Source organism: Equus quagga, chromosome 3 (assembly GCF_021613505.1).
Source record: "Equus quagga isolate Etosha38 chromosome 3, UCLA_HA_Equagga_1.0, whole genome shotgun sequence".
In the NCBI taxonomy this organism is placed as follows: domain Eukaryota; kingdom Metazoa; phylum Chordata; class Mammalia; order Perissodactyla; family Equidae; genus Equus; species Equus quagga.
The window spans coordinates 116,918,352-116,944,021 of NC_060269.1; the positions used below are offsets into that span (position 1 = coordinate 116,918,352).

Genomic DNA, 25,670 nt, shown 5'->3' on the forward strand with positions numbered 1-25,670 from the left:
GGACTTAATATGTTTTTGGGTTTGAACACAGTCAATTTTTTCCTGATCTTTTGAAAGTGAGGCAGGAAAAGTTGCATTCTAATGTCCAGTTGCAAATACATTTATCTTTAAAAAATTAAATAGCTGACACACATTGTGCTTTATCTACCAAACATATACAGCTTGGTATATATTACCTTCTTTTTTGTAAGTGTGTAGTTTAAATGTCACCTCCTCCAGGAGGTCTTCCCCAACTACCCTGTTTAATTGGCACTCCTAACCCAATTGCTTTCTATGTATCACCTTGTATTAGTTCCATCAAAGCCCTTGTCACTACTCCAAAGCTTCATGTGTATTTGTTTTGTTCCTCTCCCACTAGAACATAATAATAAGACCTTATTTGGTTCTCTTAAAACTTGGTGAGTGTCTAAAATGTTGACTAGCATGTGGTTGGGGTTCAAAAAGTATTTGTGGGTTATTGAATGAGTTAATGAATCCTCACCACAATTCTATGAGATAGGTTCTATTAAGATCCCAATTTAATAGATGAGAAAAAGGAAATGTTGAAAACTTACCTAATTTGCCTACAGTCCCACAAGAAAATATTGGTAGAGTTTCTAGTGGAAATCAGAACTGTGAACTGTCTGGGCACAAAGCCCATGGTCTTAGGTAATATGTCCATCCATAATCAACACATATTTTTTGGGCAGCTATTATATGCCAGATCTTATAGTAGTGGCTGTAACTGTTAACCAAAATTGTTGTCACTCTGTGTAGCGTTCCCAGTGCGGTAGAGGAGCAACTGTAAATCTCTCCTGTGCTCTTCATCACTGTATTTCAAGGGTGTTGCCTATATTAGAGGCCTGTACTCATGGGGTTTCCAGAACATCTGCTAAAGGTTGTTTAGAAGAATGGAAAAAAATGGCAACAGTCTTTTCCCTCTTAGACAACTTCAGCCCATAAAATCCTACTAAACTTTAAAATTTTATCTTTGTATCTTAACTTTGGTGTATACTTTTTGTAATATGTTCACGTACATGATCTCATTTAATGTTCATTGGAAGGAAGAAGGACAGGTTCTATTCTCCCCATTTCACATGTAAAAGATTGAAGCTTAGAAATCTTGAATGAGTTGCCCTTGGTCACGCAGTCAATAGGAGATAAAACAAAAACTTGCATTCAGCTCTTTTGACTAGGAGTATTACATTTTCTTTAAAGTATTACAACACTGCATTGCCTTTAAAGGATCCTTCATTGTAATTGTTGAACTATGAGTTTGTCCGTGGATGTAGCTTATTAGCAGCAGTGCATGTCTGAGCTATGTGAGGTAATTATATTTATAACAATAAAAATATACATATGTAAGTAATTTTAATTTATCTAAGAACCTTTTCACTTGCATCTCATTTCATTTCATTTCATTCATTATTTCTACATCATGTCTTCATGCCAAAATATCTTAGATTTTGAAAGAAAAGCTTTAACATTATAAATTCATATTACACAAAAATGAATAAAGTAAAAACGGAAAACACTCCTATCTCGCCTCCACCTCTCAAAGTGTCTTTCTCCAGGGGTAATTAATATTGATAATAAAAGTTTTTAGTTGGATTCCTAGGCGTTATTATTTAAATATGATTTCATTTAAATAATTTTTGTTTAATATTCTAATAATAAATGAAGTATTATTGAGCCCTCCAAATATTAAATATGTTTAAAAATCAACGGCATCATTCAGTTTTCTTATATTCATTCATTCATTTATTCAACACTTATCTATTGCTATGTGCCAAGCAGTGTTCTAAGTACTAGAAATACGATGATAAGTAAGACAGGTAAGGTTCCTATTCTTAAAGGGCTTGTGTTACGAATATGTTCTAGTGGAAGGATGGGAAGGGAAACAGACAGCAAACTAATAAATACATGAACAATATAATTTCAAAGAGAGGTGAGGGCTAAGACTACAAAACAGAATGAAGTGATAGAGACACAAGGATGGGTTGGAGCCTCAATTAGATTGGATGGTCAAGGGAGATTTGACGTGTTCTGAGCAGAAAAATGATCTGGTTTATATTTTAAATAGGCCATGCTGGCGACTAAGTGGAGAATGATTTTTGGGAATCAAAAGTGGGGGTGGACAGATAGGTTGGAAACTATTGCAATGGTTTGGGTAGAAGATGATGGTGGGGGGAGGAGGGTGGAGAGAGACAGAAGAGAATAGTTTCAGCATCCGTTTTTGAGACAGTGTCATCAGGACTTGCTGATACAGTAGATGTGGCAGTTCATGGGAGAAAACTAGGGAAACACAGGTGCAAAACCAGGGTTTTGGCGTGCACTATTAGGCAGAGGGTGGCACCATTTACTGAGCTGGAGGAAGACTGGTGGAGGAGCAGGTTTGGAGGAAAAATCAAGAATTCTGCTTTGGGCATGTTGAATTTGAGAAGCCTCTTAGATAGCCAAGTGTGACCAAGAGGTCAGGTAATTACATGAATCTGGAGTTCAGGAAAGAGGTCAGTATGGTCACCAGAGATGACATTTAAAACCCCAAGACTCAATGGGATCACTTAGGGAAAGAGAATAATTAGAAGAGGAGGAGAGGAGAAGCCTGCTGAGTGTGACAATATTTAAATAACAAATTTAAATAAATATGACATTTACCCTACGATGAGTCATGTACACTTTTCTAGACTGAGAAAAAATTGTATGAATAGGTAGTAAAGTTACAGCAAACAAGAAGATACGTTTTCTGTTTGCATCTTTCTATCCCCCTGGGAAATATTTGTCTTGTTTGTTAAAGTGAACCACTTACATGAAGGTTTATTTATTTGTTTTTGTCTTATTTCTGATAGATTTTTGCCAGTGATCTTGCTAAGCAAATGCAGTGTAATGTTCCAATTCTCAAATGCTTATATGTGGGTATCGACTTGGTGGATTTCTCATGGCAAATTAATATTTCATTTCGGGAGTTGCTTTCCTGCCATTATTCTACATACATGTAAACCACACCCCTTAACTGAAAGTATGCTTTATGAATTAGAAAGGCAAATTAGACAAAAAATATATATATAATATATAGCTAAAAATTAAAATCGTGTATAGATTCTCTGAAGGCCTCTCTTCCCCACTAAGTGGAGTGTTTTTGAAAGCTAATTGTATGGTAATGTGTCAATTAACCCCTCATACACATTGTTTTAAGGTAAATAATTTCCCTGAGTCATTGATTTTATTTTATCTTTATGAATGAAAAGAGGTAACATTACAAGATACTTTCGACTAACAAAGAATTGGCTTGTTAAACATCTTCTAAAATCACAAACATTAATTTGAATTTTTTTCCATATTCAAATTATCTAGCTGGCATAAAAGGCCGTTAGGGAGTGAATGGTATATTCTGGAAGAAACAATAAAACATGATAAATTAGATGACTAAGAAGTTCTGTGTGTGTTTTAATAGGCAACATTCAAGGAGCTGTGTGTGTGTGTGTGTGTGTGTGTGTGTGTAGTAAATACAGAGATTTCATTTTGGTAAATGTTTTTCAGCCTCCAACTGTATCCCAAAATTCCCTTTTAAATGCCTTTATTCTTTAGAATTTAATTTTCTTATTTATATGCATCAATCACTCTTTCTTTGCTCCTGTCTGTGCAGAATTTTTTGTCTGAGGGGCTGCAGTTAGAAAGGTTGAAATTCAAGGAACAGAAACTCTGTAAGACCTGGGCAAGGAGAAGCAGTAATGAGGAAGCAAAAGGCTTCCAAATGGGAAGCAGAAAAAAATAGCACATGGGACATGTATCTACAACGACTTAGGAAGTACTGCCTAAACTCTTGACCCCATTTTCTCAGCACGTAAAGTGGAAAGGAAACTTCTCTACTTTCTCTGTGGTTGGGTTAATTTTTATCGTATCTGGATGATAAAAATTACATAGAGATGGTAAATATCACCAGTTGGGTCCAAATGCTTTAAAATGAAGAAATGATACTGCTTACCGTTGTATGTTTTTCTTCACCAGGAAATTATCTCATTCAAGGCTAGTTCAGCTTTATGGCGTATGTACACAGCAGAAGCCTCTTTACATTGTGACAGAATTTATGGAAAATGGCTGCCTGCTTAACTACCTCAGAGAGAGAAAAGGCAAGCTTAGGAAGGAAATGCTACTGAGTGTGTGCCAGGATATATGTGAAGGAATGGAGTATCTGGAGAGAAACTGCTTTATTCACAGGGATTTAGTGAGTATGGTGCAAATTCCTGTTATTTTATGTATTATACTTACTTTCAGAAAGAATGAAAATTTAGAACTTTCCATACTTTGAATAATGCATCCTTTGGCTTAATTTTTAAACATTTTCCTATTCATGAAATTCGTTGTGAAATATAACTTTATTTTTAATTGCCCATTGACGCTGTAGCCAGGTAGGTGTTACTCTAAATATGCCTTGAACTAGTTAACCATCACACTAATCAACTAACTAGAACTAATTTTCTTTCCCTCTCTTCTTTCCTCTTCTTTCCTTCCTTCCACCCAATAATCAAATATGTATTGAGTACCTCATACATGTATTAAGTGCCCAGTGTATGTATTGAGTGCCTGGTATATGCCAACCACTCTGCCAGGCTCTGGAGATACAATAGTGAAGAACAAGCTCCCCTTGTTCTCTCCCAAGGGTGAAACTGCCCCCTGTGAAGGTGGTTTGGTTCTAACAGTATCACAGCAGCATTACTGCCGTTATTTGAGAAGGATCAGAAACCCTAAATCATTCTGTTCTGTAACGCTCACAACAGTCTTACCAAAAAAAAAAAAAAGATTGAAGCTTGTCTTGCCCCAAATGCTAATCGCTCTGCTTTCTTGCCTCGCTACCTCCCCTTGAAAAACATTTTCTATTCACTCCACATTTATTTCTGATATTCATACTATTCCTTCTATGTCCTTCCATGTCTTATTTCTAAGTCCAAAAATTAACTCCAGTGAGATTTGAGAATTCTATTAGAAGTCCCTGATACTGACTGTCACCTAGAGATAATCCTGTACTTCCATCACCCATGACCAGGGTGACCATATTATTCAAGATTCAGGCTGGAATATTTTGGGGAGAGAAAGGAGGATAATTATATCGACCCCTGGTAATTACACACACCATTGCTTGTCCTACACATGACTTAGAGTTCTCATGGCATTTGTTATTTACTACTTCCTGTAATAGTTAATCGTTTACATTGTTTACATAAGTATTAGATGCTAAGCTCCTTGATATCAAGGCCCAGACTTCTGAGCTGCAGCACAGTGTGATGAGAACACAGGTTACAGAGCAATGGTTCTCAAACTTAGCTGTACATTAGAATCACCTGGGAGCTTTTAAAATATCACAATACCCAGACCATACTCCAGACCGATTAAGTCAGAATCTCTGGGAGTGGAATCTAGCCACCAGTATTTTTTTAAACCTCCCTGGTGAGCCCAATGTGCAGTAAAGGATTGAGAACCACTGCTTTAGAGCTAGATGGCCTGGGTTGAAATCTTGACTCTGTTTCTTACTAACTGTGTGACTTTGGGCAAGCTAGTTAACTAGTAAAGTGGTATTAATTATCGCACCCCCCTCATATGGACTTGTCGGGAGGATTGCATGAATTAATATGTGTAAGCACATAAAACGGTGCCTGGCACGTAGAAGAGCTCAGCAATGCTAACTATTGTTATTACATAGCTAGACCATTGTTTGGCATCCCTCATGCACATTCTCCAGTGTCTAGCACACAGGAGCTATGAGTAAATTTTTGAATGGATGGATATGGCATCTGTTCCACCTAGCTCACTTTCCTGCGCTCTGCAGGTTTGTCTTTCTTAATAAGGATTAGAATTAAAAACTCAACAGGGTGACAGTTTGGGTCATTCTATTTGCTCCAGGTGGCTTCTTGAAGAACCTCCTATCCTTGGTTTCTTCCTTGATCACTTTCTTTAGTGTTCTGTTTTATCCACCTACATGCTACTTAAAATATGTCAGCTAACAATGAGTCTTTTCCTTGTCAAGGGCTTGCCTTGTGGTTCGGCTTTGGGATCATTGCTGGTGCTTGTCAACATCTTCCAAACTGGTTCCTTTGGTTTACTGCTTCAAGTTTCTTACTTTTGTTTCTGGACTAACTGAACCATAAATTAGCTGAAAAGAGAAAAATCTATCAAACCATTGACCTACGTGAGGTTAAGTACCCAAATCAATGATTCTCTTGACTAAGCTGACTGGAAATGGATTGTTTTGGCATCAAATCGATTGTCCCTGCATTGTATAGTACCATATTTAGTTCACTGTGGTAATTTTAAGAAATGTGAAATTGTCATTGTAAATAATTATATTCAATGAAATGTATAGTTTTTAAAGTTTTTAAATATAATTTCTTAATTTTTATTAGCAATTATAAATCCCAAAGATAGGTAATGACTATCCCTTTTCCATGCATAGTGGGCTTTTCACTTTTTATTTATGATGATAAATTTTAAAATACACATTATTTTTCTATGTCAAGATTCATAGTTTATCTTCTCTTAGATTGAGTTAATCCTCATATTTATCAAGGATATTTCTTGAGAAAGATTAAAAATTTTGAAAAGGAAAAAACGTTAAAATTTCTTTATATTTTTAAATTTCTTTGAAGAATCATGAAAATCCATGATGTGAGGGCAGACACGTTGAATCGTGGATAGCATTGACAGGCATCACCATAAAAATAGCCTGGCCGCCTACACGGAGAAGTAGTGCAGGAGCCCTAGCACACTAAGGAAAAGGAGAGTAGAAACTCTTGAAAGAAAATCCTGTGTTCAAACTTGGGCTCTTCTCTTCTTTCTATAGGCAGCAAGGAATTGTTTGGTCAGTTCTACAAGTGTAGTAAAAATTTCGGACTTTGGAATGACAAGGTACATGATTTTTTTGTTGTTGTTTACTCCTAAGAGGGAATCTTACATTTGTTTACTGACAAACTGAAATGTTAAGCGCGTTGCTCTCTTCTTTCCTCTGCGGGAGGTGTTAATGTGGTTACATGGCCTGCTCACCCACTTTGAACTTTAGGACATGCGCCAGTTCCAGCAGTGCGGTAAATGGGTACTGGGGGCTCTTCCTCTGGTCTTCTCTCAGGCCATTATTAAGAAAACCGTGGCATATTTTAAAATTAAAAAGAATTTCTCAGTCTATTCATCATATGTGGAAGGTTAAGAAAAAAGCTTTTCTGATATATGTGTATTTCTGAAAGAGAAAAGTATAACTTTGTTTGCTTAGTTCTGACTTTTCTATGTCATCGTCATGCATTTCCATTATCAAGTGTAGTGGTTGACTTTAAGTCCACAACTCAAGAGTGTGGAAAATCTAAACTTATTTTCTAGAACTCGATGCAGTTTCTGTTTTGAGCCCCTTTTCCTTCAGGTTGATAGAAATCTAATCCCAGTGAATGTGGGGTTTCTCCCTGACTCTCTTCAGGGTCAAAATCTAAGTTCCGTGTGTATCATGGGGCCATGGTACTGGTAGGGAGATGGCCTGTCTGGTCCTTGTTGGTATCCATTGACACTGGCTTCTTTGCAACCACCATTTTCCTGTTTTGTCCTTGGTTGGCCATCCACACAGGTGGCCGCTGACTCATCTTAAATTTCTGCCTGCAAGATTCCTTCATATCGGACACTCTCCATGATTAGAAAACTCCGTGGAGCTATCTGAGGCCCCGTTTACCTAGGCACATCCACAGGCTATTTGTTCTCTGGAATCTTTCTGCCTGGGCAACCCTTGTAGGGTGCAGGGTACAGGACCCTACCTCAGCTACCCACTGATTTCTAATATGCCTTCCTTTTCCCTTCAATTTTCCTCCAATCCCAACTCACGGGATCTTCCAGAGGGATGGACAGTGGTGGTGATGGGGAGATCTCAGTCTTATTCATGATCTGTTCTCCCAAATATTTTGTTAATAACTCAGTCCTTCTCTGGAAAGCTTTTTGAAACTCAAAAGCTATGAAAAATGGCTAAAAGAGGAAAAGGAAAAGCCTTTTGTTTTCTATTACTCCTTCTTTCCCCTAGTAGAATGACCTCTGGCTCAATAAAGGGTTTAAAGATGGGGTAAGGTAGGGCATGTGAAAAAAAAAGTGGGAGTGTGGTGAAGCATTAATCAGTAATTAAAAAATACTCTACTGCATCCTTAAGGGGCTACATAGCACAAGTTGGCTATCATCTCTATTCTCCAGATTCCCACAGTTGGATGTTCCTGCATACAATTCTCAAAAAAGAGAGCGGGCTTAATTTTTTAAATTATTTTTTAAAGGAGATGGTGGTTATTACTGACTTCTTTCCATATAGGACCATTCTAATGCATTGGAGATTTTTCACATCAAAATGTATTATGTTCAAATACTTTCATTTCCCCTCTCTTTCTGCCCCACGGAAAAATATATGCATAAAGAAAAAAAATAAGGAATCCAACTTTGAATTTACTCTTTTCCATTATATATTTCTCTTTTATTTCCTTTTTATAACTTTTGTTGTTAGAACATTCAGCGTGCTTCTTTGCAGAATTCAAAATTTGTCATAATTAATGTAATCGGTAGAGTATGTTTTCGACTGAAGAATTGCTATGGTTTTCTGAGACCCAGATAAAATAAACACAATTGAAGGTTGGTTTAGGGAAGAAACACTATAATGGATACTTTCCCACTTTAATAACAAGAAGAGAAGGTGTACAGAACCTTTCTGGCCCAAAATAATTTGTTCGATCTCGGAGTTAACTAAAGGAATTTGAAGTAAACAAAACTTGGAGGTAATGAACACAATGTGCTTTGAATCTGATGACTGTAGGTATGTTTTGGATGATGAATATATCTGTTCTTCTGGAGCCAAGTTCCCAGTCAAGTGGTCCCCTCCTGAAGTTTTCCATTTCAACAAGTACAGCAGCAAATCTGACGTCTGGTCATTCGGTGAGTGAATTTGATGGAACTTGATTTAATGAAACAGGCCATTCTCTTTTAACTTTGAATTCTTAATATGATGTAGCATTTTAAAAAAGTCTTCTTATAACTGTGCTTCTGTCTTAGGTATTCTAAACACATCCAGGCTGTCTTTGGCAACTGATGTCAAACACCTTCTTACAGAACTGTGCCTTTGGATCTTTTCCTTTCTCATTGAGCACTTGCTATAAAACCATAACAAAGAGCCTACTGATCTAGAAAACAAACTCGGCCAACTTTTCCATGCCACAGAGATTTCCAAGGAAAACTGATTACATGACAATCTTGAATTTTGAGTGTAATTAATAAACTTCATTGTCTAACTACTAGCACCACCTCATTCACTTCATTACCTTCAAATTTTGTGGAATTTAGACATAGGCATCCTTCGCATCCATCAATTGACATTTATATTGGGTAATGTACTTCTTGGAGACAGAGACACTATAGACCCATGTCCACTGGGGTTTTTTCTTTGAGTTGATTTTCAAAAAGTGGCAATAAATGTGTCATAATCTATTTTCTTTCACCCAGACCTTCCTGGATGGCTTTTTGGGTTTGGACAGACAGCTGCGCCCCCTCAGAAGGGTGTGAATTTTATTGTCCACGTAAAGTTAAACTTGTATCATTGACCTCATTAGCTCTCCACTGACATGTGGTAGTCTAGGCAAGCGACATCTTAAGCTCTACCAGAGAGCTGTTGAGTTATGAGACCAGTGGATTGCAACACAAGAACCTCATCAAGTGGTTGCAGAACAATGAGAACTCCTTGAGCTTGGCTTGACCACTTGTCTTGCTTCCCCACTAGACAGTGAGCTTCTTGAGCACATGAACTGGTCTCATTCTTAAGGATCCTTTGGCTCTAGCATAGGCCCAGCCTCTAATCAATACCTAATACATATTTGTAGAATCAGTGAATAATTAAAGGAACTCAAATTGGGAGCCTTGAAAGAGTTTCAGTCATCAATCAATCAATCAATGATTATTGAACACCTACTTCTGTAGAGAGCCCCTGCTAGATATTCTGGGGCTCTACTCGGCAGTCTAATCTTTCAGTGGGAGGAAGGGAACACATGCCATCTACCGGCTGGTAAACTCTTGGCCTTGGCAAGCAGCAGAGGCTCACACAATTCTGCAGTTTTCCTTTTTTTAAAAAATTTTCTTGAGGTCCCATTGGTTTATAACATTATATGAATTTCGGGTGTAATCGTTATAATTCTACTTCTGTATAGACTGCATCGTGTTCACCAGCAAAAGTTTAGTTGCCATCTGTCACCATACACATGTGCCCCTTTACTCCTTTCGCCCTCCTCTGCCCCCTTCTTCTCTGGTAACCTCCACTTTGCTCTCTATATCTATGTTTGTTTATCTTGCACATATGAATGAAGTCATATAGTAATTGTCTTTCTTCATCTGACTTCTTTCACTTAGTGTAATACTCTCAAGGTCCATTTGTGTTGTCACAAATGGCAAGGTCTCATCTTTTTTATGGCTGAGTAGTATTCCATTATATATACACTGCGTCTTCTTTATCCATTCTTCTGGTGACGGGCACTTGAGTTGGCTATTGTAAATAATGCTGCAATGAACGTAGGGGTGCATATATCTTTTTGAATTAGTGTTCTTTGGATAAATATCCAGAAGTGAAATAGCTGGATCATATGGTATTTCTATTTTTAATTTATTGAGGAATCTCCATACTATTTTTCACAGTGGCTGCACCAGTTTTCATTCCTACCATCAGTGTGTGATAGTTCCCTTTTCTCCACATCCTCTCCAATACTGGTTATTTCATGTTTTTTCAATAATAGCCATTCTGATGGATGTAAGGCGATATCTCATTGTAGTTTTGATTTGCATTTCCCTAACAATTAGTGATGTTGAACATCTTTTCATGTGCCTGTTGGCCATCTGTATATTTTCTTTGGAAAAATGTCTGTTCATATCCTCTGCCCATTTATTGATTGGGTTGTTTGTTTTTTTGTTGTTGAATTGTATGAGTTGTTTATATATTTTGGATATTAACCCCTTATTGGATATATGAATTGCAAATATTTTCTCCCAGTTGGTAGGTTGTCTTTTAATTTTGTTGATGGTTTCCTTTGCCCTGCAGAAGATTTTAAGTTTGATGTAGTCCCATTTGTTTATGTTTTCTTTTGTTTCTCTTGCTTAAGGAGATAGGATATTCAAAAAGATTCTGCAAGAACTGATGTCAAAGAGCATACTGTCTATGTTTTATAGACATAGGAGTTTTATGGTTTCCAGTCTTACATTTAAATCTGTAATCCACTTTGAGTTAATTTTTGTGTATGGTGTAAGATAATGGTCTACTTTATTCTTTTGCATGTGGCTGTCCAGTTTTCCCAACACTATTTCTCCGTTGTGTGTTTTTATCTCCTTTGTCGAAAATTAGCTGTCCATATATGTGTGGGTTTATTTCTGGGCTCTCAATTCTGTTCCATTGATCTCTGTGTCTGATTTTCCTGCCAGTACCATGCTGTTTTGATTACTATAGCTTTGTAGTTATTTTGAAGTCAGAGATTGTGATGCCTCGAGCTTTGTTTTTTCCTCAGGATTGCCTTGCCTCTGTCATTCTCTATTGAATGGCGGAAAGGTTTGTTGATTTCAGGGTGTGGGGACATGAGCATACATAGAAATGAAAATGCTGCCAGCACTTTATTCCAGTAGGGCGACAGTCAAGACCAATGGAAAAAGAAAGGCATTGTTTCCCTCGAAAGTTTTTCAGCTTACAGGCCTGCTCAGAAACTAAGCTGCACATGGTCTGCTTCCTAGATGGAACTGCTGTGATTCTGGATGGTTATAACTCAAAAGGTGGAAGAGGAAAATAATGCCTTGTATTTTGAAATAGTTCTTTCAGTTCCAAGTAACTATTTCTCTCTAACCTTTTGTTTTCATGCATATTATTTGCAGGAGTCTTAATGTGGGAAGTTTTTACAGAAGGAAAAATGCCTTTTGAAAATAAGTCAAATTTGCAAGTTGTGGAAGCCATTTCTAATGGCTTCAGACTATACCGCCCTCGCCTGGCACCAATGTCCGTATACGAAGTCATGTACAGCTGCTGGCATGAGGTGAGTGTCCCTTACTTTCCTGTGAAGGTTTGTAGTCCCGGCATCTGAGAACAGACCCGATTATCACAAATCTTACCCCAGGACTCCATCACGGCAGGAAAACGTGTCTGTTTTTTGGTAATGATCCCTGAGAGCGAGCAGAAGTACCATTTCTGTCTGAAACTCCCATGACAAAGTCATTAATCCATTTTGTTTCTAACAATGGCCTTTCATCTGAGGAATTCAGTGCATTTTCCAAGTCTTATCTCTCTGGTTCTTGTAGAAACTCTTGATGTTATGAAACCTCAGCGATCAGATGGTTTACTCCTTTTAAGAACTGGTAGGAGGAAACTAAGGGTAGAGTTAGGTTTATTAAGCTTCCACACTGAAAGAGAAGGGTGCTGTTTTTGTTTATTTCACTCTAATTTGTCTTGCTTTTCCAAGTCTAAAAGTAATGGGTTTCATCTTTCTTGTGGCACTCAAGACTCCTGATAGAGAGATGAAACCAGAATAGCAATGAAGGCAGAAAGTGTGCCAGGAAATTCTACTTGGGAAATTATCTCTTGGGAGCCCCGTTTCTCTTTTTCTAGAAATGCCAGGCTTAAAAACCAAGCCAGAGGGGTTCACCTTCCACCTCTGTCTTTTCTGGGCCCTGACTCAGCACAGCTCTCCCCTTCGTAGCAGACTCCCCTGTGATTTTTTTTTGAGGAAGATTAGCTCTGAGCTAACATCTGTGCCCATCTTCCTCTATTTTATATGTGGGACGCCTGCCACAGCATTGCGTGATAAGTGGTGCATGGATCCAAATCGGTGAACCCTGGGCCGCCCAAGTGGAGTGCACAAACTTAACTGCTCCGCCCCTGGCCGGCTCTGCAGCTGCCCCTGTGATTTTGACAGCTCCTCTCTCTTTCCAGCTGACAGTTTTAGCCCAGAAAAGCCACAGCTGGGGGAGCAGTTTCCTCCTGGCTGAAAATGAAATCACTTGATTCTCATTCCCACAAATACTGGAAAATTCAATATTTTAAGAGCGATATGGTTGTTCATATTCCAGACAAATATTAATTTTATAAATATCCCCAATGTATGAAAATATTTTACATATGGTTAACTAATCGGCAAGGAATCTTGAGACATAAAAAAAGGTTAAATAAGCGGTCAGTGGCAAATAGATGTCTTAAGAGCATCTTTGCAATAATTACACAAATAGCTCAGGAATACATATTGTATATGAAGCACGTGCATATAATATAATACCTATTGAGATTTTATATATCTGTGAAGAGGAGACAGAGAAAGGAGTAAATAGTATGCTGACAAGAGGACCAAATATATGACGTCAGTCTCAAACTGCAGTGGGAACGTGGATTAAAACGTTTTGGTATGTTAATTTATTTGTTTGCAAAAGTTGATGTTTCCTACAATTTTTAATGTAATCTAAAAGCCCCAAGTGCTTAGGCATCTCTAGATTCAAACGTGATATTAGCATTGACACGCACATTTCACAGGCCCTGCTACCTGTGGAACCCTAGCCCCTGCAGAAAGCTCCACAACTGATCCTCGGGGTCTCAGGAAGGACTCTCACGAGTGCTCACAAATTCTTCTGTTCTGTCCTTTTTATTGATGTCCTTTGTTGATAAGCCACTAAGTGTGGTGTCTCCCCACTAACCCTGCTGCCAGTGATCTTTATGAGACTATGGCTCCCATGAGGAGTTCTATTTCCCATGGACTTCAAAGATGCCAACAGGGTCATCTCTTCTTCCTCATGGAGCCAAAGCCAAACCACATCCCACAGTGAAATAGGAAAAGTGCTCCAGTCCTTGGCTGCGTGGCCAGATTTTTTGTTGACTGAGCCTTAGGACAGAGCAGCCTGTGCTCCAGGACCTGCAAAGTCCCTCATGAAAACATGCATTTTGCTTTCTGGCTGAAATCCTTCTTCCCACAGGGGATCAGGTAGAGTAAATAACTGGGACTGAGCCCGGGAGTCTGATACTCTCGATGCTCCGTCTCTCCCAGCTCTTCCTTTTCCCTGTACATATCAAGTCATCCAAGTCAATCACTAGGGCTGTGAGGTCCAATAGAACTTTCTGTGAGAATGGAAATGTGCTTTGTCTGTGCTGTCAAATTGGGTAGCCACACCTGGTCATTGAAGACCTGAAAAGTGGGTGGTGTGACAGAGAACTGAATTTAAACATTTATTTAATTTTAACTAATTTAAATTTAAATAGCCACATATGGCTGTCTGCAGCTCTAGCCATTTAACTTCGCAGGGCTCTCTTCTCTTACATTTTCACACTCGTGCCTTGCCCCGCTGCCAATCACGCCCTGTGCGTCAGCCAAGATAGCTTCCTCTTCTGTTTGTGGAGAACCAGCCTAGATCCAGTCCCTGCCAGCAGGTCCCAGAGCTGGTGTCTGAGTGAGTCTTAAGCTGGGCTGACCACCTGTTTCCCTTTTCCAGAAACCCAAAGGCCGCCCTACGTTCACTGAGCTGCTGCAGGTTCTCACAGAGATTGCAGAAACCTGGTGACCTGAATGGAATGGCACCCCAGAGGATCATCTTGCAAAACTGTCACAAAAGGAAATCCTGTGTAGGGTCACCGATAGTGACTATCTTCCTTTAGAGTTGCTGACGCTTGGAAACAGCGCAAAGATCACAGGCTTTTCAAACTTTTTAAAATTTAAGAATATTCTGACAGTTTTTCTACATGTATATTTGAGAGGAACTTCTGAACTCTTATTTTTCTGTGATATTCTTCATGTCCCGTATGTGAAGAAGGAAAAAATGCTCTGTAGCAGTCTTCATAGTGGCTCTCTTCACGAGAATAGCCCTGAGAGCCCCTGAGGGTATGTGACAACCTGACCCTTTCCAGGGCTGAGGACATTTCTTTCCTGAAGGGGAGTGACATTCTGAGTGACATTTCCTGAAGGGGAGTGTTCCATGCACAGAAGATGAAAAGGAATTCCGCCAACTCATGGAATAAAGGAGACTCCTCTGTAGAATTTCATGCCTTTGAACTGTACAGATCTTTACAGAAAATGCACCTTAACAAACGACATGAATGTGAGCATTCTGGAACTGTCTTTTACAGTCTTCCCCATGTTATTTAAGAAATTGTTTTTGTACATATCTCATTAGTTTGCAGACAGTTTCTTGTATTCCAGTTTTAAACACTGTTTTAGGACATAATCAAAGTTCTTCTTTGAATAGGTCCTGGTGACATTTCTATTTCTAGTGATATCCATTGTCAGGGACAATTCAGAACCTGAGTCTCAATTCTGAGATTTCACACTTTGTACACGTGAAATTGGACAATTTAAGAAACCTTATTTTGTCATAAAAAGCACCTCCTGTTTATTTCTAGAGGATGAGTTGGTCTTTCCACAAGAACAAGAGGAAGCAAAAACAAGATGTCCAAATGTTACATAAAGCTCTGTTATTTCCATAGTCCAGGGTTTTGAATTCAAGGTGAAATAACTAGTAATCATAATTAAATCTTAATTTCTCATGCACTGTTTGTAGGAATGATTGGAAATTGATCTTTATCATTCTGAGTGCTTCAGAAGTACCACAGGAGGAAGGGTGCTGCAGAAAGCACCAGCGTCATCGCCATGGAGTTTAACAACAAATGGGAGCCTACTGTTTGTATATTGTCCCACTCTGCATCATGGTCCTGGGGGAACATGTTTTATGATTCTCATTAGATTCTAAGTTGCTGGCCATCAGTGGTTGTAACTTTTAAATCATATTTCCCCACTCCAAGAATGATATCTTTGGATATCAATGGTATTCAATAAATGTGCATTAAAATAATGAGCATCAGGCACAAGAATTATCAACCTTGCTGATTCAAGTGGTGGTCTCAGAAATGTTTGTATGAGATACTGTGCTGTGTCTGAGACTATGACACCCCTTTTCCTCATGACTCCTGCTATGGGGAGGTGAGACAGGAGATCCTATGACTGAGACCTTAGTTCAAGTAAAATGTGTGAAAATCTAGCTCAAGAGGGCATGAGACTATTTAACAGCAAAAGCAAAGGGAGGGAAGGTAATGTTATTACATAGGAAATAAAATAATACCAATATATGCAGTAAGGTGTCCTTCTCAGGTTTTACTAGGCTTGGAAGTCCCTACTCTCCCCCAAAAAGAAAAAAGCAAAACCCAAACACTGAAAAGCTAGGACTGACTATAGAGCATCTCCCATGTCTAGAGATGCAATGCAGGGAGACAGAATACAGAGCACAGAGTGATACCAGATGTAAGTCGTTCCTGGGGGTTATATGGCAGCAGTTGGCACTCTAAGAGCATATATTGGCAGTGGCAGGCGAGCTCTATTCCTTTTAACATGTAAGAAAGTTTGAGATACCAAATTAGGAACAGGAATAACTGGAGCTATCATATAAGTAACTAAGACTCCAGATAATGTGTGAATGTGGAATGATTATGGACAGCAGTTCAACACTCTCATCTAACAAAAGAAAACATTTCTTTAAGAGGTAGCCACACAACTTACGGAAGGAAACTACGTTTTGCAACCAGTCTTAATGTTAGTCATTGATGTGACCTCTCCGTGAGTAGCTTAACTACTCTGGGGTGAGGCATTGCAATAAATAGCTCTGCATAAGAAATAAATACGAAGTTTAGGGGTTAGTTGTGGGTGAGAGCCCTCAAAAAAGAGAAGACAGGAGATCAAAGGAGAGAAAGGAAGCTCAGAAAAAAGGGAAGAATTTGGAGGCCAAGGGGAAGATACAATAAGTATAAATAACATTTAAGGCAAAAATAGCCAAAGGAATTGTTTTTCTTTAGTAAACTTTTTACTGAAGTACAATACATGGTTCCACCGTTGCATTGGCACCATGTTTGGCTGGCAATCAAACTCACAAGACACAACAGCATTTAATCCAGCACTAAGTTTGCTTAGCTTTTTGTAAGGTTACAGGACAGGAAAGAAAGCATGCACAGCCCTTCAGTCTCAATGGAAGACTTCCAATTCTCCATGTGCATAGATGCTTGAGTCCCTCCTCATCTGCCTGGAGAGTGTGTATGATTGCTGGCGATAAGGCCATAGTGTATGGGGTTGATCTTGATGCAAAGAAGCTTTTCCCTTGGTTCCCCATCAGTTATGTAGGCGTACAGTTCACAGGTCTCCCAGCCCATGTGCTGTCTCACAGACCAGAGATTTCAAAGCATACGAAACATGTGTCTGGCCCTGGTACTCAACATTCCGAATTTAGCTTAACTTGGGACATATCCAAGGGACTGGTGCTGGGAGAAAGCAAACTATAACCCTCCAAGGCAGGTCTAGGTCTGAGAGAAAAAGAGTACAGGCCCGCTGTTGACCCTTTACTCACATATACATAAATAGAAGTACACAAATCATGTGTACATAGCTTAATTTTCACAAAGTGAGTATATCTGTGTAACTAGCACTCAGATCAAGAAATGGAACATTTCAGAATTTCAAAAGCCATTCTCATTCCCTATTCAACTCATTGACCCATTAGTAATCCACATCCTGATTTCCAACACCATGAATTAGTATGGGCTACTTTTGAATTTTCTGTACATAGGATCCTATGGCATGTACTCTTTTGTGCCTTGCTTCTTTCACTTGATATGTTTGTGTGATCCATCCATGTTGTGTGTAGCTATGTTGCATTATTTCTCATTTCTGTGTGGTCTTCCACTGTATAGTTATACCGCAGATTATTTATCTCTTCTACTCTTGATGGATATTTGGGTCGTTACCAATTTTTGCCTATTAGCCTCTGCCATGCACATTTTTCTACATATCTTTTGGCGAAAATATGTATATATTTCTGTTACATGTATGCTTAGGAGTGGAATTGCGGTGCCAAAAATTATGTGTATGTTTAGCATTTGTAAGTAGTGCCGAACAGTTTTCCTAAGTGGGTATAACGAAGGCCACAACGAGCAGCAGAGTATGAGTGTTCCAGTTGCTTCACATCCTCAACAACGTTTGGAATCGTCTTGGCCGTTACAATGACTAAAGAGTTTTTATGGACAAGGGTGTCTCGTATTTGATTTTAAGTTGTTTGTGGAGCTGGTGCTACCATATAATCTCTGTCCCCCACTCTGTTGTCAGCATAGCAGTATGCTACACGCACAACCTAAATTAGATAGCATTTGAGAAGACTGAATGATTGGGGTGATACAAAAGGAAAATATTAGCGATGTCATGCAGAGCAGGGGGGAATTTGACAGAAACAAGAACTTGGATCTGGAGATATTATGAAAGATGTGGGTTTCCCGTCATCTGTGGGATGGACAGATGCACACACACACACACACACACCCCTCCTATTTGTATCTCTAATTTCTTTCCATGGACGGGGGGGTCTTATCAATCAGAAGGCCATGACTTGATGAGAAATTTTATAGGTTTGGCAAAACAAGTTTGGGGGTTGGCACTGGAGACAGATGCACTGCTTGACCTGTAGAGAAACCAGAGAAGGGCAGCGGGGGAGAGAAGCAGATAAAAGAGCTGGAGGGACGACATTGCCTGATTCAGTGAAAGACCCAGGGGAGCATAAATGTCTGTTATCTTATGTTGTCCATGATGTAACCACCCCATCCCCATTACCCCCAGCTATTCAGTAGGGTCAGTGAGACTCAGGAATGCGTGGTTGAGTGGGTTTTATAGGGTGTGGGAAGTGACGGTATGTATTTCACTTCTGGTTCTACATGGCATGGGGCAGAGCCATATGAAATGTGTGGAAGCCTGGGAAGCAGAAGAAGCTCTAAGCACATAAGACCCCTGAGAATTTGTCTAAATCTGGGATAAAGCGTTGGTTATATATCAGTTGTGCAATTGCTACACTGAAGTTGGGGTGAAGGTCGTTCCAGCCAATTTAACTTGATTTTGAGGCTAGGAAGAAGCTCAGCTAACATCTGGGTTACAGATACTCAACTTCCCAGCAACCTGGATAACCAGGCGAATCAAGGAGTTTAATCCAAACATAAATGATATGAGATGCAGAAGAGAATGTGTAACAGACAAGCATCAGCCAACGATACAATGAAATAAGAAAAGCATAGATGAGGACCAGGCTGGCGCTACTTCCCCAAGCCACAGTGGAGAAGAGTTTCTCAGTTGTTTTGTAGAGAAGAATTGGACGTTAACCAGAGAACCACATAACACAGATACACACTCACACACAGCAAGTGTAAATTCACTGCCCAACACTCAGTGTAAGAAGTATAACACTCTTTTTCTGAATGAAAGTAAATCGAGTTCTGAGTCTCTCCCTTTCTATGGTTGGTGAGAAATGCCTTTTGCAAGGAGATGCTAGGCCTAAATTCCCAAGGAGGTATAAGAATCTTGGACTTATGTGCTCCATGGAAAATTGAGATGAGGGATGACTGTGGAGAGAGGGCTGTCCTGGGCCCTAAGTGTTCTGTGACTCCTTCTCTTTTAGGATGCAGCTGGCCATGGTCCTCTGCTTCTGTCAGGTGCAGAGATTCCCCTCTCAGGAGTCCTCCCTGCTGACAGGGGGCTCAGCCACAGAAAGCCTCACCACTCTTCTCTACAAGGCCATTTCCACTAGTGCTCAGCCTCCCTGCATATCCTGTGGCCATTTCCCCATCCTCAGCACTGCAGAACTTGGGCCTTGACTTTTAGAGAAAAATTATTTGACACTTGTTAAAACGGTAAGGGACACTTTATTCAAGATGATTGCAATAGAGGAGAGAGACTGAACTCAGCTGCAAAGATAGCTGGGGGTGGATAGCCAGAGTGAGTGGGTCAGTAGATGGACAGCTGCTAAGAGGAGATATCAAGGGTAGAAGGGTCCTTGCTGAACTGGCCTGACGGAATTCTTGCTGAAGGCAGGCCAAGGACAGGCCCAAAGGCTGAGCCATCAGAAGAGGGCTCAGAGGAACCTGACTAAGATTGCGTCAAGGAGGGACTCTGTCACTACCCATCACACCAGCTGCCAGTCTCAGGGAAGCCAGCCTCTCGCCCACAGATCAGCCCATTTCTATACTTCCTCTCTAAGTGCCAACCTCCACCTTCTCTCTTTTTGTGACATCCAGCATAATTGCACTCATTGAATCTAAACCTCAAATGCTATTTATTTCCATCCTGGAAGTTTAGGTGTCCTAAGGAGCACAGACCTTTAGAATCACAGTCCTGCCTCTTTCTTTTGGGATGACAGTGGAGAAGGAGACACTTTATGATTTCTCGATGAAGTTCCTATAGAAAACCAACCAAAACAAAATCAAAGCACAAAGGCCTTTTCACGAGTTGATTGCTTTTCTTTTAATAACTTACCCTATACCCTTGCCCGTCAATATTGTCCTTCTGCTCTTTCCTCGTGTCTGCCCTGAACTATGTTCCCTTGGAAGTATCTTCCAAACATAACGGCATTCAGGGTAAAGGGGCTATATGCTTATCAGGCTTCCTAACGACTAGGGGTGTGGTTTGGGCAAGGGACAGACTTTCCAACTCCCTTCAGAAAATCTTTTTCATCCTGACTCCCATTTTTCCAGACCCAAGTGTTCTTCCTCTAGTTCAGGGCTTCTTAGTCTTGGTGCTATTGACATTTTGGGCTGGATAATTCTTTGTTGTGGAGGGATGTGCTGTGCCTTGTAGGATATTTAGCAGAATCCTTGGCCTCTACTTACCGGATGCCAGTAGCACGCCCATCCCCTCTAGTGGTGACAATCAACAGTGTCTCTAGAACATTGCCAAATGTCCCATAAGGGGCAAAATCGCCCTTGGTTAAGACACACTGATCTAGTTACAGAATGTTCTTGACCTGGGATCAAAGAGATCCATTAACCCGAACGGAAAAAAAAGATTCACACCTTTATTTTTGCTAACTTTTAACTAAAACTTAGCATTTCTTGTAATTCTAAATGTAGGCAAAAGTACCTTATATTAGCAGTTCCTTTGACTTTGTCATATGTGAAAAATTGTTATTTTCATATCGTGTGGGAGTTGTTTCAGTTTTCTTAAGAGAGAATTTGCATTCATCACGACTTCAAAGTCACAAAGCTTTTTGAACTGCCGCTGGATCTCATTTAACTCAATAAAAAAGACATATTAATAAGGCAAATGTGTTTTTAAAATATTTTGATAACTTTCTTGCAGTATAATTGACTACCCTATTAGTTCCATGTATTTTTATTTTATGCATTTAAAAACATTCCAAGAAGGGGTGTAACCGCTTCCCCAGATTTCCAAAGTGATCTGTAGCATGAAAAAATTAAGAACCTCTGTATCAAACAGAATTTCTGAATCTGGCAAGGTCTCTGCTGGGCCACACACAACCGATCAGCTGCTTATCACTGCCTTAAAAGAGGTGTCATGAGGATTTAATTTTGGCCAGTCCTGTGGGCTGATTCCCCACTGTGCATATCTGTCCAGGCCCTTTTCATCTCAGAGCCATCTCCCTCCCCACTTTCCATACATTGTTAAGGCTGGTCCTCTGTTCTGGTTTGCAGGTCCTCTTTTTCATCTGCCTTGTGCCCCCGTGGTGGGACCCTGGGTGTGATGAGTAGAGTCTCAGTTGCTCCCACGTTTGGCAGCAGAGAGAGGTTGGATGCCATTCAGCCCCTCCAATCTGCCTGGAGTCTGGCTCCAGGTGAGCATTTCAGCCTTTCTTTTCCTCCAGAGCTCTCACACCGGGATCGTTGGAGGGAGAGAAAGTGGGTGAATCAAACCTCTCCGGAGGCCAGGGTGGCTCCATTACGCTTCCAAAACAAGAAGACAGAGAACACCCAATTCGGACTAGCATTTTTGACCATCACCACTGGTAGGAGGGTGCTACTGGCATCTAGTGGATAGAGACCATTGATGCTGCTAAGCGTCCTAGAGTACACAGCACACCTCCCACAACAAAGAATTATCCAGTTTAAAATGTCAATAGTACTGAGATTGAATAGGGACCACATGACTGTGGAGTCCAGGGAGGCAGAAATTCACCCTGTTATCATAGTTCCGGCTCCATTTCTTGGTCCTCAGGCTGCCTCCCCTTCCTCGTCTCCTCACGCCTTGATGAAAAGTGGCTGCTGTAGCCACATACCTCACCTTGACATGCCATACCATCCAAAGGGAGAAAACATCTTCAACCCAGCATTTCCACCAGTCCTGAGATTCACTCTGACTGGATCCGATCCACATGCCTCCTCGAACAAATCTCTGCTGCTCGGGGCATGGAATGCTTTGCTTGGCTTCTCCTGGGTCACACATTCCCACAAGAGTCAGGGACGGAATCTATTTACCTGCAACCACTTGGAGATAGAAAGTGAGAGCTCTGGGGAGGGGAAGGGAGGGGTAAGTAATAGATGCTGGAATGATAATCAACAAATGTTCACCGTTCTTCTCTTCCCAATTACTCTCTTGCTTTCTGGCCATTTAACATGTGGTCCACCATGTTCTCTAGTGACAAATTGGAGTCGACCAGCTATGGTCCATATTTCTTTAATGCAGATTAGCTCAAACAGGATGGGTAAATTGGGAAATTTTGTCAATATTAAGTGCTAGTTGGCCAGGTTCAGTTTTCTCCGGCACTTTAGTATTTTGCAATGATCTGGGGTAAGGTTTCTCATAAAGAGAAAGCTTTCGCAATATATGAGGATCTTAAGAAAAAACTGAAAATCCTACGCAGGCGCCTTCCTTTGGTGCAAGTCGTGGCGGGTTTGGTGACTTCCGCTGTGTTCAGCAGTCTGGGAAAGTGAAAGTGCAGGTGAAGAAGCTGCTGGTATTGGAGCAGCGGGCTCTGTGTCCTTCTGTCACTTGTACCTATACCTCACTGACCTCATCTGCTGCTCTCCCGTTTGCCCATGCTGCCCCTTGCACATCCCAGGTACCTTCTTCTCTCAGAGCCTCTGTACCTGCTGTTCCATTTACTGGGAGCACTTCTCCTGGATATCTCCATGGCTTGCTTCCTCATCTTCTCCAGCTTGTTGCTCAAATGTCACTCCCTCTGTGAGGTTTTCTGTAATCACCCTATTTAAAATTATAACTCAACCATGGACATTCCCTGTCTCCCTTTTCTGTATAATTTTCCTCTATAGCTCTTAACATGGCATAACAAATCCCGTATTTCTACTTACTTATTTGGTCTATTGTCTGTCCCCCTTCCCCTGCACGGTACCATGTGTGAGGTCAGGTACTGTGTCTGTTTTGTTCACTGCTGTTTCCCCAGGTCCCAGTGATGCGGGGTAGGTGAGCCGAGGAGTCGAAAGAAAGATTTCTTGGACTCTCAAGATCTGGCAGTAGTGCTCTTTTATTTAGAGAATAGTGTGGAATAGCATGGGGACAGGACCTATGGGCAGTCAGAGCTGCTGCGTGGGGACAGGGCCCACAGGTAGGAGGAGGTGTTGCTGGCATGGGGAGCTGCTGCTGCTGCTGCCCACCGCTGCTGCTGCAAACATGGGTGGAGAGTAAGGCTAAATTTAAGGCATAGGTATGTGAGCCATCTCTTTACAAGACAAAGGAAAGAACATGTAAAAAAGTTAAAATGGTATCAGTGCAAGTGGGGTCTGGCCACTGGGTGGTCCCACAACTTTTAGATAAGAATCAAATTGGATTAAGTAAAGGCCAGAAGCCACCACCCTAAATACTATCCTCAGCTAAAGACAAAGGAGGATGTTGGGGTTGGGGGGTCAGTTACATGAGATTGCCAGACAGTAACCAACTTAAGTCCTTGCCTTCCCCATTAAGAGTTTCCAGAGATAAGGTCATCTCCCTTCTTCCTGGCACAGAGAGGGAGGCATCTTTACAGATGGAGGTGTCCCTTACAAATGTAAATGTTTCCCAACAAAGGGCAAGCAAACTCTGCTCCTCAGAGCCTGCTTCTCATCTGCAGTTTTAAAAGTAACCAGCCTAAAAATCCTCATCACCAGGACAGGGTCTGACACAGAGTTAAACTAAATAATATTCACAGAATGACCCCAAGAAATGAAAGTAGTGGGATTAATCCAGAAGCTGCATCTCCCAGAATGGGGGTCCAGTCTGGAAAGCAGCTCTCCTCTTGGGATTCTGGGCTGTTCCACTGCTTTTGCACACAATGGAGAACCACTTTTCCTTCTGGTTGTAATGTACAACCTCAGGGAGTCAGCAGTCCTTCTTTTTGGTAGAGATCTTATTTTTCCCAGAACAATTTGACTTATACATAATTTTCTATATCTCCCTTTCCCTATTTACATAGAGAAAAATACATTATGTTAGAGATTGACATCAGGTTAATAGAAAAAAGATACCTGAATAAATCTACAGAGAAACATAAATCCGTAGAGACAGATACATACTTAACAGAGGAAGTAGATTATCCTTACGTCTACGGCAAGGATGGAAATCTCCTCATGCTGCTGCCAGATGTGCAGACACCTCTAGTGACTTCATTTTGTCTACAACTATCCTATTTTCCTCATGTGGCCCTACGGGCTGAGCAGTGCTGGGAAAACTCAATTTAGCTTAATCCTGTAACTTTAGTCTTGTGCAAAAATGAAGATATTCTCCATAGGTGAAGTGGGTGGTCTCTCAGATCTTGCCTTTCCCTCTGTTTCCACCAAGGGAGCGTCTGGGTATAGAAGGGAGAGGGATGGCTTTATCTAGGGGTGATATTCAAAATATTTAACAACTGATTCGGCACAGGCCCAGACCAATCAGAATGGATGCTGACTGCCAATAATCAGTCCAACCCTTGTCATGCAGACTGTGACTATGAGCTCTGGCAAGGTGACCTCAAAGTGGTGACGTGAATGGGAGGATTGTTTGGATTGGAACAGTGTCCCTGTGCACCTCCGGTCCCAATGACATTTCTTATCAGCCTGGTTGCTGCTCGCCCTGCTGGCATTTGCAGATCAAGTTGGTGGCTGTGTGGACTGGTCTCTCCTGACTTGGTTAGGGCACAGAAGCCTTTGCTGGCTGACTTGGCCTCACCCCAGCTCTTGCTGGCACTGTAGGCCCCTCTTAGACTGTGCTATGCCCTACATTTGCCCCTCAGCCTGGGCTGCTGGTGTTGTAGCAGAGGCCGCAGGTCACCTTGCCCCTGAATAGCAGGTGCCATGACAGTGCTTCTGGCTCTCAAGTCAGCTGCTTCCTGAGTCCCATCTGGAGCACACTGGGAACTTCTGGGTTCCATCCCAACCACATGGGAACTGAGAATAGCTCAGAATGTGAAAACTCTACAACTCAACTCTCCTCTCATCCCTGTCTGCAGCCTGCTTAATCACGCTGGGCTGCACAGTTTATCTCACCATCGCTGCTTTCCAGACTTGGCAGAGACTGTTGGTGACATAACCCCCTCCAGGAGTCTGAAACAGGAATCAGAGCAAAAGCCCCTCCTGCCCTGGCAGTACCCTCCACCCGGCCCTCCTGCCTCAGTGGTACCTTCAACCCTTCTACCACTCTCCCTTTTCCCACAAACCACTGGGCCAGAGGATGTGAAATTTTCACTTCCACTTCCTGGCATGGTTTAAATGATTAGAATTACACATTCCAATGACATAATAGAATGATCTGAGAGCTTTTCAAAAATACTGTTGCGCACGTAGTTCCCACCTCTTCACCCCTCTTCCCCTTCTAACTGTCCTGAGGGAGACCCAGGCGTTGGTGGTTTTTAACACAAAGTACCCCCAGTGATTCCTACCCAGGGTTCAGAGCCACTGTTCTGGGCCAGTGGTTCTCAAA

General features: G+C 40.9%; 1 protein-coding gene across 2 annotated transcripts in view; it reads left to right on the forward strand.

Moving 5' to 3' along the window:
- Window positions 1–18,940, forward strand: part of LOC124236678 (tyrosine-protein kinase TXK) — a 63,285-nt gene extending 44,345 nt beyond the window's left edge. For both annotated transcript variants that reach the window (XM_046655625.1, XM_046655624.1), the window contains 5 exons: window positions 3,988–4,204; window positions 6,815–6,879; window positions 8,795–8,913; window positions 11,875–12,032; window positions 14,467–18,940. In XM_046655625.1, the coding sequence (XP_046511581.1) occupies window positions 3,988–4,204; window positions 6,815–6,879; window positions 8,795–8,913; window positions 11,875–12,032; window positions 14,467–14,535 (628 nt within the window). In that variant the 3' untranslated portion in view covers window positions 14,536–18,940. The remainder of the gene's footprint in view (window positions 1–3,987; window positions 4,205–6,814; window positions 6,880–8,794; window positions 8,914–11,874; window positions 12,033–14,466) is intronic.
- Window positions 18,941–25,670: the final 6,730 nt, after the last annotated feature.